General features: G+C 45.4%; 1 protein-coding gene across 1 annotated transcript in view; it reads left to right on the forward strand.

Annotated features, from left to right (window-relative positions):
* Positions 1-15,906, forward strand: part of dnah5l (dynein, axonemal, heavy chain 5 like) — a 132,037-nt gene that overhangs the window by 16,058 nt on the left and 100,073 nt on the right. The window contains exons 12-22 of the mRNA XM_030123886.1: positions 6,665-6,760; positions 8,741-8,914; positions 11,301-11,390; positions 11,473-11,628; positions 14,072-14,211; positions 14,389-14,540; positions 14,790-14,997; positions 15,076-15,163; positions 15,336-15,459; positions 15,549-15,700; positions 15,792-15,884. Of these exons, the coding sequence (XP_029979746.1) occupies positions 6,665-6,760; positions 8,741-8,914; positions 11,301-11,390; positions 11,473-11,628; positions 14,072-14,211; positions 14,389-14,540; positions 14,790-14,997; positions 15,076-15,163; positions 15,336-15,459; positions 15,549-15,700; positions 15,792-15,884 (1,473 nt within the window). The remainder of the gene's footprint in view (positions 1-6,664; positions 6,761-8,740; positions 8,915-11,300; positions 11,391-11,472; positions 11,629-14,071; positions 14,212-14,388; positions 14,541-14,789; positions 14,998-15,075; positions 15,164-15,335; positions 15,460-15,548; positions 15,701-15,791; positions 15,885-15,906) is intronic.

Consider the following 15,906-nt stretch of genomic DNA (forward strand, 5'->3'; position numbering starts at 1 on the left):
GAGAGAGTTAACCAGAGGGAGAGTTAACTAGAGGGAGAGTTAACCAGGGGGAGGGTTAACCATAGAGAGAGTTAACCAGAAGGAGAGTTAACGAGGGGGAGAGTTAACCATAGAGAGAGTTAACCAGGGGGAGAGTTAACCACGGGGAGGGTTAACCATAGAGAGAGTTAACCAGGGGGAGAGTTAACCAGAGGGAGAGTTAACCATAGAGAGAGTTTACCAGGGGGAGAGTTAACCAGAGGGAGAGTTAACCATAGAGAGAGTTAACCAGAGGGAGTGTGAACCAGGGGGAGAGTTAACCAGGGGGAGGGTTAACCAGGGGGAGGGTTAACCAGGTGAAGAGTTAACCAGGGGGAGGGTTAACCAGAGAGAGGGTTAACCAGGGGTAGGGTTAACCAGGGGGAGGGTTAACCAGAGGGAGGGTTAACCAGGGGGAGGGTTAACCAGGGGGAGGGTTAACCAGGTGGAGGGTTAACCAGGGGGAGGGTTAACCAGGGGGAGGGTTAACCAGGTGGAGAGTTAACCAGGGGAAGGGTTAACCAGGGGAAGGGTTAACCAGAGGGAGGGTTAACCAGGGGGAGAGTTAACCAGGGGGAGGGTTAACCAGAGGGAGAGTTAACCAGGGGGAGGGTTAACCAGGGGGAGGGTTAACCAGAGGGAGGGTTAACCAGGGGGAGGGTTAACCAGGTGGAGAGTTAACCAGGGGGAGGGTTAACCAGAGGGAGAGTTAACCAGGGGAAGGGTTAACCATAGGGAGAGTTAACCAGGGGGAGGGTTAACCAGGGGGAGAGTTAACCAGAGGGAGAGTTAACCAGGGGGAGAGTTAACCATAGAGAGAGTTAACCAGAGGGAGAGTTAACCAGGGGGAGGGTTAACCATAGAGAGAGTTAACCAGAGGGAGAGTTAACCAGGGGGAGAGTTAACCATAGAGAGAGTTAACCAGGGGGAGGGTTAACCATAGAGAGAGTTAACCAGAGGGAGAGTTAACCAGGGGGAGAGTTAACCATAGAGAGAGTTAACCAGGGGGAGGGTTAACCAGGGGGAGAGTTAACCAGGGGGAAGGTTAACCAGAGGGAGAGTTAACCAGGGGGAGGGTTAATCAGAGGGAGAGTTAACCAGGGGGAGAGTTAACCAGAGGGACAGTTAACCAGGGGGAGAGTTAACCAGGGGGAGGGTTAACCATAGAGAGAGTTTACCACTTGGAGGGTTAACCATAGAGAGAGTTAACCAGGGGGAGAGTTTACCAGGGGGAGGGTTAACCAGAGGGAGAGTTAACCAGGGGGAGAGTTAACCCGGGGGAGGGTTAACCTGAGGGAGAGTTAACCAGGGGGAGGGTTTACCATAGAGAGAGTTAACCAGGGGGAGGGTTAACCATAGGGAGAGTTAACCAGGGGGAGAGTTAACCCGGGGGAGGGTTAACCAGAAGGAGAGTTAACCAGGGGGAGAGTTAACCAGGGGGAGAGTTAACCAGGGGGAGGGTTAACCATAGAGAGAGTTAACCAGAGGGAGAGTTAACCAGGGGAGAGTTAACCATAGAGAGAGTTTACCACTGGGAGGGTTAACCATAGAGAGAGTTAACCAGGGGGAGAGTTTACCAGGGGGAGGGTTAACCATAGGGAGAGTTTACCAGGGGGAGAGTTAACAAGGGGGAGGGTTCACCATAGAGAGAGTTAACCAGAGGGAGAGTTAACTAGAGGGATAGTTAACCATAGAGAGAGTTGACCAGGGGGAGAGTTAACCAGAGGGAGAGTTAAACATAGAGAGAGTTAACCAGGGGGAGAGTTAACCAGAAGGAGAGTTAACCATAGAGAGAGTTAACCAGGGGGAGGGTTAACCAGAGGGAGAGTTAACCAGGGGGAGAGTTAACCAGGGGGAGGGTTAACCATAGAGAGAGTTAACCAGAGGGAGAGTTAACCAGGGGGAGAGTTAACCAGGGGGAGGGTTAACCAGGGGGAGGGTTAACCAGAGGGAGAGTTAACCAGTGGGAGGTTTAACCATAGAGAGAGTTAACCAGGGGGAGAGTTAACCAGGGGGAGGGTTAACCATAGGGAGAGTTAACTAGGGGGAGGGTTAACCATAGAGAGAGTTAACCAGAAGGAGAGTTAACAAGGGGGAGAGAAAACCATAGAGAGAGTTAACCAGAGGGAGAGTTAACCAGGGGGAGAGTTAACCAGGGGGAGGGTTAACCATAGAGAGAGTTAACCAGGGGGAGTGTTAACCAGGGGGAGAGTTAACCAGGGGGAGGGTTAACCATAGGGAGAGTTAACCAGGGGGAGAGTTAACCAGGGGGAGGGTTAACCAGAGGGAGAGTTAACCAGGTGGAGGGTTAACCAGGGCGAGGGTTAACCATAGGGAGAGTTAACCAGGGGGAGAGTTAAGCAGGGGGAGAGTTAACCAGGGGGAGGGTTAACAATAGGGAGAGTTAACCAGGGGGAGAGTTAACAAGGGGGAGAGAAAACCATAGAGAGAGTTAACCAGGGGGAGAGTTAACCAGGGGGAGGGTTAACCAGGGGGAGGGTTAACAAGGGGGAGAGAAAACCATAGAGAGAGTTCACCAGGGGGAGGGTTAACCAGGGGGAGAGTTAACAAGGGGGAGAGAAAACCATAGAGAGAGTTAACCAGGGGGAGAGTTAACCAGGGGGAGGGTTAACCATAGAGAGAGTTAACCAGGGGGAGAGTTAACCAGGGGGAGGGTTAACCATAGAGAGAGTTAACCAGAGGGAGAGTTAACCAGGGGGAGAGTTAACCAGGGGGAGAGTTAACCATAGAGAGAGTTTACCACTGGGAGGGTTAACCATAGAGAGAGTTAACCAGGGGGAGAGTTTACCAGGGGGAGGGTTAACCATAGGGAGAGTTTACCAGGGGGAGAGTTAACAAGGGGGAGGGTTCACCATAGAGAGAGTTAACCAGAGGGAGAGTTAACTAGAGGGATAGTTAACCATAGAGAGAGTTGACCAGGGGGAGAGTTAACCAGAGGGAGAGTTAAACATAGAGAGAGTTAACCAGGGGGAGAGTTAACCAGAAGGAGAGTTAACCATAGAGAGAGTTAACCAGGGGGAGGGTTAACCAGAGGGAGAGTTAACCAGGGGGAGAGTTAACCAGGGGGAGGGTTAACCATAGAGAGAATTAACCAGAGGGAGAGTTAACCAGGGGGAGAGTTAACCAGGGGGAGGGTTAACCAGGGGGAGGGTTAACCAGAGGGAGAGTTAACCAGTGGGAGGTTTAACCATAGAGAGAGTTAACCAGGGGGAGAGTTAACCAGGGGGAGGGTTAACCATAGGGAGAGTTAACTAGGGGGAGGGTTAACCATAGAGAGAGTTAACCAGAAGGAGAGTTAACAAGGGGGAGAGAAAACCATAGAGAGAGTTAACCAGAGGGAGAGTTAACCAGGGGGAGAGTTAACCAGGGGGAGGGTTAACCATAGAGAGAGTTAACCAGTGGGAGTGTTAACCAGGGGGAGAGTTAACCAGGGGGAGGGTTAACCATAGGGAGAGTTAACCAGGGGGAGAGTTAACCAGGGGAGGGTTAACCAGAGGGAGAGTTAACCAGGTGGAGGGTTAACCAGGGCGAGGGTTAACCAGAGGGAGAGTTAACCAGGGGGAGAGTTAAGCAGGGGGAGAGTTAACCAGGGGGAGGGTTAACAATAGGGAGAGTTAACCAGGGGGAGAGTTAACAAGGGGGAGAGAAAACCATAGAGAGAGTTAACCAGGGGGAGAGTTAACCAGGGGGAGGGTTAACCAGGGGGAGGGTTAACAAGGGGGAGAGAAAACCATAGAGAGAGTTCACCAGGGGGAGGGTTAACCAGGGGGAGAGTTAACAAGGGGGAGAGAAAACCATAGAGAGAGTTAACCAGGGGGAGAGTTAACCAGGGGGAGGGTTAACCATAGAGAGAGTTAACCAGGGGGAGAGTTAACCAGGGGGAGGGTTAACCATAGAGAGAGTTAACCAGAGGGAGAGTTAACCAGAGGGAGAGTTAACCAGGGGGAGAGTTAACCAGGGGGAGGGTTAACCATAGAGAGAGTTAACCAGAGGGAGAGTTAACCAGAGGGAGGGTTAACCAGAGGGAGAGTTAACCGGGGGAGGGTTAACCATAGGGAGAGTTAACCAGAGGGAGAGTTAACCAGGGGGAGAGTTAACCAGGGGGAGGGTTAACCATAGAGAGAGTTAACCAGAGGGAGAGTTAACCAGAGGGAGAGTTAACCATAGAGAGAGTTAACCAGGGGAAGAGTTAACCAGAGGGAGAGTTAACCATAGAGAGAGTTAACCAGGGGGAGAGTTAACCAGAGGGAGAGTTAACCATAGAGAGAGTTAACCAGAGGGATTATTAACCAGGGGGAGAGTTAACCAGGGGGAGAGTTAACCAGGGGAGGGTTAACCAGAGGGAGAGTTAACCAGGGGGAGAGTTAACCAGGGGGAGGGTTAACCATAGAGAGAGTTAACCAGAGGGAGAGTTAACTAGAGGGAGAGTTAACCAGGGGGAGGGTTAACCATAGAGAGAGTTAACCAGAAGGAGAGTTAACGAGGGGGAGAGTTAACCATAGAGAGAGTTAACCAGGGGGAGAGTTAACCACGGGGAGGGTTAACCATAGAGAGAGTTAACCAGGGGGAGAGTTAACCAGAGGGAGAGTTAACCATAGAGAGAGTTTACCAGGGGGAGAGTTAACCAGAGGGAGAGTTAACCATAGAGAGAGTTAACCAGAGGGAGTGTGAACCAGGGGGAGAGTTAACCAGGGGGAGAGTTAACCATAGAGAGAGTTAACCAGAGGGAGAGTTAACCAGAGGGAGAGTTAACCATAGAGAGAGTTAACCAGAGGGAGTGTGAACCAGGGGGAGAGTTAACCAGGGGGAGAGTTAACCAGGGGGAGGGTTAACCAGAGGGAGAGTTAACCAGGGGGAGAGTTAACCAGGGGGAGGGTTAACCATAGAGAGAGTTAACCAGAGGGAGAGTTAGCCAGGGGGAGAGTTAACCAGGGGGAGGGTTAACCATAGAGAGAGTTAACCAGGGGGAGAGTTAACCAGGGGGAGGGTTAACCATAGAGAGAGTTAACCAGGGGGAGAGTTAACCAGGGGGAGGGTTAACCATAGAGAGAGTTAACCAGAGGGAGAGTGTAACGGGGTTCTTTCTCACACTGCTCAAAAATATAACACCACAGGCGTAGTTGAAAGTGCAAAAATGGTGGTGGTTTATTTTGCCGTCGGCCTCCCAAAGTGCAGTGCAATATTTACAAGTGAAGTCAAAAAAAAAAAATGGAAAAACAAAAAAAACACTATTTACAAATTTACAAAGTTCAAGAAAAAAAAAATGCATTTAAACAGAGTTCTTCCATAACTCACCAAAAAATTGTCACACACTAAAAAAAAAATCTCACCAAGGTTCAGAATCAACAGCTCAGTTGCCAACTCTGCAACTCTGAGAAGACTCACTCACCAGGGCTTCAGCAGCCTCCTTTTAAATGCTAAGCCCCTCCTTATGGGCCGGTCAAATAAAGACTTTTTTAACAAAATGTATTTTTACCAGTGTTTTTAAACACAATTATTCACAACTAAAATAAACATATAACACTTCACAATTCAATAGATTTTCCAATTAAATATCAAACCAAAATACCTTTTTCCTTGAAATAAAAAATACAGAAAACCAAAAACACTACATAATTAAATCACATGACTGGAAACCGCGCGAGATTTCCCCCATAATAATGCCCCGGAAATGACCCCTCGTTCTTGTCCCTTTGAGTGACGTGGCGGGCATGGCAGAACGCCGAGACAATACGGACCCAGGTAAGTGATTGAACTGTTGTAGATATGTATGCAATTACTTGAAAAATGCGGCCGAGTGTGCACCCTCGGTTGCGCTATAGTTTGGATGGAGAAGAGAGTGTGAATGGCGAACTGATGAATGAGTGCAAACACGGACGGGGAGAGACTGAATGACATGAGTGTGTGTGTGCGCGTGCCTGTATGTGTGTGCGTGTGCCGGGTCGCGTGTGCTCCGCACGTAGCAGGAGACAGCGGAGACTCAGTGACGGGGTCGCTCCGTCACAGAGAGTTAACCAGAGGGAGAGTTAACCAGGGGGAGGTTTAACCATAGAGAGAGTTAACCAGAAGGAGAGTTAACGAGGAGGAGAGTTAACCATAGAGAGAGTTAACCAGGGGGAGAGTTAACCACGGGGAGGGTTCACCATAGAGAGAGTTAACCAGGGGGAGAGTTAACCAGAGGGAGAGTTAACCATAGAGAGAGTTTACCAGGGGGAGAGTTAACCAGAGGGAGAGTTAACCATAGAGAGAGTTAACCAGGGGGAGAGTTAACCAGAGAGAGAGTTAACCATAGAGAGAGTAACCAGAGGGAGAGTTAACCAGAGGGAGAGTTAACCATAGAGAGAGTTAACCAGGGGGAGAGTTAACCATAGAGAGAGTTAACCATAGAGAGAGTTAACCAGGGGGAGAGTTAACCAGGGGGAGAGTTAACCATAGAGAGCGTTAACCAGAAGGAGTGTTAACCAGGGGGAGAGTTAACAAACATGTGTTTCAGTTTAATGTGTGTGTGTGTGTGTGTGTCTTTCAGGTTAATGTGTGTGTGTAGGTGTGTGTGTGTGTGTGTGTGTGTGTGTTTTAGTTTAATATGTGTGTGTGTGTTTCAGTTTAATATGTGTGTGTGTTTCAGTTTGACAGGGACTACACAGACTTCCAGGTCCAGGTCCAGGGTTTGTTCCAGTCTCTGGAGTCTCTGCTGTCGTTCTGGTTCAGTCAGTCTCTGTCTGTGAGTGAACACTGCCTCATCAGAACCAGAACCAGAACCAGAATACTGTATTATTGTGGAGGATCATTGTGTTACAGTTGGTTCATTCAAGTATCATAAAAGGGAACAGGAAAGAAATGATCAATACAACAAAAAGAATCTGTCTGTCTGTCTGTCTGTCTGTCTGTCTGTCTGTCTGTCTGTCTGTCTGTGTCTGTCTGTCTGTCAGTCTGTCTGTGTCTGTCTGTCAGTCTGTCTGTCTGTCAGTCTGTCTGTCTGTCTGTGTCTGTCTGTCAGTCTGTCTGTCTGTCTGTCAGTCTGTCTGTCTGTCTGTCTGTGTCTGTTTGTGTCTGTCTGTCTGTCTGTGTCTGTCTGCCAGTCTGTCTGTCTGTCAGTTTGTCTGTCTATCTGTCTGTGTCTGTCTGTCAGTTTGTCTGTCTGTCTGTGTCTGTCTGTGTCTGTCTGTCTGTCTGTCTGTCTGTGTCTGTCTGTCTGTCTGTCTGTGTCTGTCTGTGTCAGTCTGTCTGTGTCTGTCTGTCTGTCTGTCTGTCTATCTGTGTCTGTCTGTCTGTCTGTCTGTGTCTGTCTGTCAGTCTGTCTGTGTCTGTCTGTCTGTCAGTTTGTCTGTCTGTCTGTCTGTGTCTGTCTGTCTGTCTGTCTGTGTCTGTCTGTCTGTCTGTCTGTCTGTCTGTCTGTCTGTGTCTGTCTGTGTCTGTCTGTCAGTCTGTCTGTGTCTGTCTGTCAGTTTGTCTGTCTTTCTGTCTGTGTCTGTCTCTGTCTGTCTGTCTGTCTGTCTATCTGTGTCTGTCTGTCTGTCTGTCAGTTTGTCTGTCTGTCTGTCTGTCTGTGTCTGTCTGTCAGTTTGTCTGTCTGTCTGTCTGTGTCTGTCTGTCTATACTGTTTATTAAAACACAGAACAGCAGTTTGTACAATTATACAGGGTGGGGAAGCAAAATGTACACTATTTTGAGGCAGGGATTGAAAGACAGTGTATGACCAATTAGTTTATTGAAAGTCATGAGAATTTATTTGCCACAAGAAAATGTCCATAATAGAAAATGTTTTTATTCTATGTGTCCTCCTTCTTTCTCAATAACTGCCTTCACACACTTCCTGAAACTTGCTCAAGTGTTCCTCAAATATTGGGGTGACAACTTCTCCCATTCTTCTTTAATAGTATCTTCCAGACTTTCTGGTAATAGTTTTGCTCATAGTCATTCTCTTCTTTCCATTATAAACAGTCTTTATGGACACTCCAACTATTTTGGAAATCTCCTTTGGTGTGACGAGTGCATTCAGCAAATCACACACTCTTTGACGTTTGCTTTCCTGATTACTCATATGGGCAAAAGTTTGTGAAAAGGTATGGATAATAGTGTTAGGTATGATTATGACACCAGTATATGTTTGGGTTCAAAACAACTGACGTAGTGTCTGCTGAGAAAAAACAACTAAATGTTCAGTGTACATTTGGCTTCCCCACCCTGTATATCATAAAGAAATTTCACAGTTGACAGCAGTAAGTTCCAAATATAAAGTGCAGGGAAAGACAGGCTGAAAATAGACAGTGTGAAACAGAAAAATGAAAATAACTACCATTTATATAAATATTTATATAAATTTAAGTTGACATAATATTTGCATATTTACAATATATACATGTACTAGACAACTATCAATATGAAAATATATGAACTATACATAAATAAGTGCATAAATTGATGTTTAATATAAATGATGTGGTTCTCGTGGAATTAAACAGTCTGATGCAAACAGGAGCGAGTGGTTTCCTGTGTGGTTGACCGGTGCATTTGGGTGGGCTGACCAGTGCATCATGGACCGGCTGAGTGGACTGGTCCAGTGTTGTCCTGATCTGGTCCACCATCAGAGTCCAGCTCCATCCCCTCAGCGTTTCTGGCCTCGGATCAGCTTATGGAGTCTGTCGGCGTTGACGACCCTCAGCCTTGTCATGTGACCGTGACTCCGCCCTTGTGTTTTCAGATTGGCCGGATGCTGGAGCTGCTGGCGGTGTTCGAGACGGGCCCGACGGCACGTCTGGACCTGAAGGGCCATTACCTCCTACTGCTGCAGCGCTACAGCCACGAGCTGGAGCAGCTGAAGAAGACCTACCACAGGGACAGACACCAGCCGCCGCTCGGACGCAACCTGCCGCCGGTAAAACCCCGACCCCAAACCTGCCCCGGACCTTTTAGACGCTAAACCCCTGTTTACGATCAAACACATGAACACTTCACAAAGCCTGACACAGGACGTTTGCAACTAGAAGAACAATCAAATATTCAACAATGAATTTTGTTATTCGTTTTTAGAGCAGGTTTGCTAGTTTTTGTTAGTTTTCATTTTTTTCCTAAATGCTTAGTTTTAGTTCAGTTTTAGTTTTTTTATATCTTTTCTCTTCTTGTCTGTGGTCGTATTTAAATCAATCCCAGACAGGACTCTGCTGCTTTAGTCTCCATGTTTCCAGGTAGAGTGGGGACCAGAAGACGACTGGAAACCACAAGTGAACACAAGTGACGGACCCTTAAATATCATATGGTGCCAGCAGAGAAAATTGCTTGAGGGAAATAAATCGATTTCATATCAATCTGATGTTGACAACGACGAAAACAAAGGGAATTTTATCCATTTTTTTTATACGTTTTAGTTAGTTTTATAAACACACAATACAGTTTCAGTTAGTTATCATTTTTGTCTTTTAAATATAGTTTTTATTTATTTCAGTTAACGAAAATGTTTTTAAAATTCTTGTTTTCCTCATTTTGTTAGTTTTCTTTAATGATAATAACCTTGGTCCGAGGGTTCACACAAAATCCAGAAAGAGCTGCTGCAGTTTGTCATACTTATGTGTTTTTGGTCAATGAACAGACTAGTGAAAATGGCAACTTGACAGGACCAATATTTTGAGAGATTTCAGTAATTTTGGCTCCAATAGCCTTATTATCACGTTGCTATGGCCAGAACACTTTCGTGGTGACTGCTGGACAAATGTGGTACAGCATGAATGAATACACAACAGCATAAAAACGACCACATCTGTGGATCCCCATGGGTCAATGCACCAGTAATCAGATAATTGTAATAATCAGATCTGATATGTTTACATGCACTTAAGAAATATGATAATCCACGAACACTGGTTTAGATGTTTTAGTCCATCATCAGATTTATTTCAGAGTTCATACATATGTAGTGATGTAGAATCAAACTTCCTGTTATTGTCTTCAACTCACATTGTTTGGTTTCATTCATTTTTCTATTACTTTATTCAGTTTACATTTAGATTTGTTCATTATTTTACTCAATTTGTCTTCAGTTTTGTCAGTTTTTTTCATTGTTGTACTCAGTTTTTGTTTTGTTTTTGTTTGTTGACATAGAGTCAAACTTACTGTTATTGTCTTCTGCTCACGTTTGACTACGTCAGTTCTGTTTTATACGATTTAATTATTTTTAAAAATGGCAGATGTAACAGAACTAAATTCATCATCTTTACCTGTACATATATGCATGATGACATCGGAGTACTGGGGGTAAATCCAATCTGGTTTGTCATAATCAGATTATTGCTGTTATTGGATAAAACAGATCAGATTATACTCTTGATGTGATCAATCATAATGTAAAAACTCCAGAAATCCGAGAATGGTCAGAGTACTAGTGTGGATGTGAACGGGCTCAGTGAAATAAAGTAAAACAACCAAGCATTAAATAGACAAAATGAAAGTGATACAAGAAAACGAGCACAAAATGTTAACAAATGGAAACAAAAAGTTATGAAATGACACTGAAGAACATCAGTAAAACAGGAAATGATCAAAAGCACACTTTACAACCAGACTTATTTCACAGTTATTATTTTCATTGTGTTGACTGACTGATTTACGTTGACTGCCATTGTTTGTATTGAATTGCCATGTCTGTTGAGGGACACCATGAAAACACATGGTAACTGTAGCAACCCCCCCCCCCCATCCCCCCCAATGAAAGATGACACTTCACTGGTAATTTTCAGATTTAATGGCACTAATTCCTTAAATAAACTGTAAGAGCTAAGGGAACACACAGTACAAACACATGTAATTACAAAACACTTACATTTCACCTTAGCAAAACAACTATGAGGATTAGCTTGACTGAAACCTAACAATAAACATTAGCTTAGCTTGCTAGATTAAATGACAAATGAATAAACCAGTGAGAGACACAAAATATTCAGTTACATTTCTAAATTTAACACAAATGTACCATGTGCCTCTTCAGAGGGGCAGCTAATACAAAACAATTAATTGACTTTGTGTTGAACTTCCTTTGCTCTTTTTTTTATTGTTTTTTCCTCTTTTTGATGTCAAGTTAGGAAGCTACTCTTCAAAATAAAAGTCCGCTATGTCCAAACTGGAAGTTACCCTTCACATAGTCGAAATAAAAACAATATACCAAGATGCAATTACTGAAGTGAATTTAGCTGCTGTACTGGGGGTTGTTTACACCAACTGTCCACTAATCTGAGTTTGAATAATCCTGGTCTTTCCTGGGTCTATCTCAGGTCACCGGTCGGGTGCTGTGGTGTCGTCAGCTGTTCAGGAAGATTGAAGCTCCCATGTTGATCCTGAAGAAGAAGCTGGACGTCCTCAAGGTCCAAACTGACACCATCTTCAGTCATCAGTGTGTATGATTCATAAAACGTCAGGTGAAAACCCTCCCGTTTGTCTCTGCAGGGGCCGGACCTGACCCGGGTCATCCAGAACTACAATAAGACGGCGGCGGCGCTGCTCCAGTACGAGGTGGTGTATCTGAGGGCGTGGTCACAGGCTGCAGAGGGCGCCCCGCACGCTCTGAACACCACCCTATTGGTCAGACACGACAACACCAAGGTGACCACGCATTCACCGCCCACTCACACTGGACCCGTTTCCACGAGCACGAACATCTGATAACTGTTAGAATCAGACAGTTGGAATAATCAGGTCTGACGTGTTTACATGCACTTGAGGAATGTGATAGATGAAAAACCCAGGTTTAGATCAGTTAGACCCTGGTTTCAGTCCATTATTGGGTTCATTACAGAGTACAAACTAGGGATGTCACGATACCAAAAATCTTAGGAATCGATTCCGATACCACTAAAAGTACACAATTCTCAATACCAAATTGATACCACGGGGAAAAAAAAAAAAATCATAACCCATAAACTTAAACAAGAAATACTTAAAGTATTTGCATGTAAATGAATATTGCTGTTGCCTCTAACTCTCATCTGTCTGCACTGTCAGTCCCTGTTTACTGCACAGATGTGATTGGCTGAGTGGTATCATGTGGGATGGTTCTACATTCATGTAACTGGTCTGTGTGTTTCCTCATCTACTCTACTGTAAGCTTCGCTGGTTCAAATAGAAGCGCTCCACCACTGGCTGTAGGTCCAGGTCAGTATGGGACGGCTTCTGGGTCCAGTCCTGGACCGCGGTCCGCCTGTTAGTGACCGCTGGTATAGTTTCTTATTGTCGACATTTCGTATCAGTGGTGGTCCGAACCGGCCAGGCTGTAAAAACTGTGTCGGACCAGTTCCAGTGTGGAGCCCTGATGGTATCATATGTCAGATGTTTAATGCTGAATAACACAACTCACCTTGAGTTCTTTAAACAGATCTGGGTGTCTGTCTTCATGGTGCTTTGCTAGGTTGTCGTTGTATTCCCCCCCTTCGTTTGAATTCCGCAGTGGCGGCATTTGCACAGCGGTTTAATTGTGTCCATAACCATGTCATGGTCGTCTACCTGAAATACTTCCACACAACTTTTGGTCCTTATTTGTCCATTAGACGAGGCGGAGCATTAGCTGCGTCCATTTTTTCATTAGTTCCTGTACCTGTTGCATGTGTTCTGTCGGAGAGTACTGCCCCCATCGATTCCGAAAGAGTAGTAGTCTACAGATGGTATCGATTCTTAAAAAAATGAGTATGGACGGTTCTTTTTTCGTCATAGTATCAAATAGTATCGTAAATATTGGTTCTCATGACATCCCTAGTACAAACATGTGGGTCAGATCCAGCAGTAACACGGGTCCATGTTTGGTGTTCAATGGGCTCTAACGTTGTACGTATACAACCTATACCAATGTGTGTCACATATGTCAGTAGGTATTTGTAAGTACTTAAACATAGTAATGATGATGATGTCATAAAATAAAATTTGTGACCAAATATATTTAAAAATGTGCTTGGTGACACGGTTTCATCAAAATGTTACTGATTTTGACAAGGTTTACACCAAAGTGCATAACATGCGGTTCCCACAGGAAATTCACTTAAGTGTGCCTCTGATGTGTTAAATAACATATGAAGGTACACTGATGTCAACATTTAGGAAAATATACTGGAAACTTTTGAACTTATTGACACAGATTTGAAGTAACACGGTTTGAATTCATGATCCTATTATGACTTAAGGACCAGTGTGTCTAGAAAACAAGTCCAATATTTTTAAAACAAGTACGTATTCTACATCACAGAAATAAGCGAACAAATGAGTGCATACAGAATAGAATCAGACAAACTTAGATTTTTCTCCCAGATGTGCATGTGTGTGTGCTTATTGTCTTCCACTCATGTTTAACTACACAGCTTCTATTTTACATGATTTTAATTGGTCAGATTCATTTAAAGTTTTATCTGTATCTTCTTTGGGAAAATGTCCACAAAGTTTGTTGACAGGTTTGAGAAATTTAGATTTTTGAATATTTGATGAATTTTGTAAATATTAAAAATGTATGTTTACTCATAATGGTCCATATGTTGATGGTTTATAACATGTAAATGGTTCCAGATATCAGTCTAGTTCCTATTGATCACTGATAGAAGTCATATATGGACTTGATTGAATGAGTTGAGTTCTCCAGTGAAAGTCCCGCCAACTTCTGTTGTTACATTGATCTGCATCCAGACCACAGGACGGGAACGTAGAACAGAACCTGACAACCTCACACATTCAACTGGTTCTGATCCACATAGAACAGACGCAGACGGACAGGGACACTGGAACTATTTTTTTTCACATGTGCAGATGTAAGAGAACTAAATAAATCAGATTAAGCTGTATACATGCATGAAGACACCAGAGTACTGGGGACACATCCAGGCGTGTTAATCTGATTTCTCATAATCAGATTACTGCTGTTATCTGATAAAGCAGATCCTGTTTATATGATCAATAATAATCTGAAAACTCCATAAATCAGGTACAGGTCGGAGTATTGGTGTGGACGTAAATAGGTTCACTGATTCTCAAACTGACACCCACGTCTAAACCTGTCTCTGTCTCCCAGGAGGTCTTTGTAAACCTGGACCCCATGGTGCTGGAGGTGCTGCAGGAGGTTCGTTGGATGACCAAACTGGGCGTGGCTGTCCCGGAGGCGGTCCACCAGCTGACGTCCAGAGAGTCAGTGCTCAAAGCTCTGCAGAGCCGGTGAGAAAACAACAGCAACTGTTCATTGAATCAAACACTGACAGTAAATGGGACAAGAAGAGTCTGACCATCCTGGACCCACGTCCTCTGTCTGTCCTCTGTCTGGCCTCTGTCTGTCCTCTGTCTCTCCTCTGTCTGTCCTGTCCTTTCCAAAACCTCCGTCCGGTCCTGGTCCAGGCTCTCAGACCTGCTCCAGGACTACAGCTCTGTGGTTGCTAGGATACCGCCTCTCCTCCTCCCTCTGATGCAGCCGTTCATCAACCGGGTGGAGGCGTCATTGTCTCCTGGACTCACCACGTTGTCCTGGACGTCCCTGAACACGGACACATGTAACTAACACATCTTCATGTCCGCTTTTCATTTGACCTGCTTTTCTTTTGTTGCATCCGTTGTGTCATTTTCATCTTGTTTTTAATCTTATTTTTGTTTTTGTCTCATTCTCTATCCTATTTCGGCTTATTTTAATTGCTGCATGAGGCCCATTAACTGAGAAATGAAGTGGTCGTATGGCCCAGGTGTTTCAGGTGTTTCAGGTGTACGTAGAGGACATTTCCATGGTGGTTCTGTGTGGTGTTCAGTTACAGACGGCGTGTTCCAGGCTCTCAGAGACCTGGACCAGGTGTCCAAGGCGTCCACAGACCTGCTGGAGTGTCGGATTGGGGGTCTGCTTCAGGCCATGGCGTCCTGTCCTCTCCTGGTCCTTCCTGAAGAGTCGGCGGTGTTACCTGAGGATCTGCTTCAGCAGACACAGAGCACCGTGCAAACGGCAGCCGCCACGCTCCACTGGTAACCAGAACCAGGACCAGAACCGGTCTACCGACACAGGACCGATGTGGTTGTTAACATGTGCCACCGTCTGTGCAGGCAGAGTGAGCAGGTCCAGAAGTATGTGATGGAGATGATTGAAGAGCTGAAGATGAAGATGAAGCCGACAGAGGCCGTTAATCTGGAGGTAAAACACAAAACCTGGAGAGGAGACGCTGATGGGAGGAACCGGCACCATCAGCACCATGGAATCTGCCAGAACCGTCGGATCCATCAGTTCAATGTTTTATGTCATCACTAAATACATATTAAACATATTATATTAACTCTCTCCCACCCCCCACCCCCCCGCCCCCCAGGGATCCTTCCAGTGTCTCCATCCCGACTCTAAACATAAGACTCGTTGTCTGTCTTGCCTTCCATGTCGTTACTACAACCTGATTGGTCAGTTGTGTCACCGTAACACTGAAGCTCTGGTTAAAGGTCGGCCTCTTCATCCACATCCTCCTCATCCTCTTGTCTCCTTTCCTTGTATCTTTATTGTTCAGTCTTTCATGTCTTGTTCCTCACAGCCCCTATTTCATCTCTGGATGCTCTGAGGAGGAGGCTTCATGTCAGAGACCTGTCCTCCTCCTCCTCCTCCTTCAGTCCTCCTCTGTTCAGAACCTCCATCCAGCTCGCCATCCCCAACATCGTCCTCAGACCGAGCTTCGATGACATCCAGGTACCGAGGCTCAGGTCCAGTCAAAATGTCAATAACGCAGCGATGTCTCATGACTTCAGACGACACTTGTTGTATTGTGTTTGTGTTTCAGAGTGTGATCAATAAACTGGTTGGCGTCGTCCTGTCCGTGACCAAAGACATCCCTCTGTGGACGTACTCTCACCTGCAGTACAAACAGCTTCAGGTATGAGCGCCACTCAGTTGTC

Source organism: Sphaeramia orbicularis, chromosome 20 (assembly GCF_902148855.1).
Source record: "Sphaeramia orbicularis chromosome 20, fSphaOr1.1, whole genome shotgun sequence".
NCBI classification, from domain to species: Eukaryota; Metazoa; Chordata; class Actinopteri; order Kurtiformes; family Apogonidae; genus Sphaeramia; species Sphaeramia orbicularis.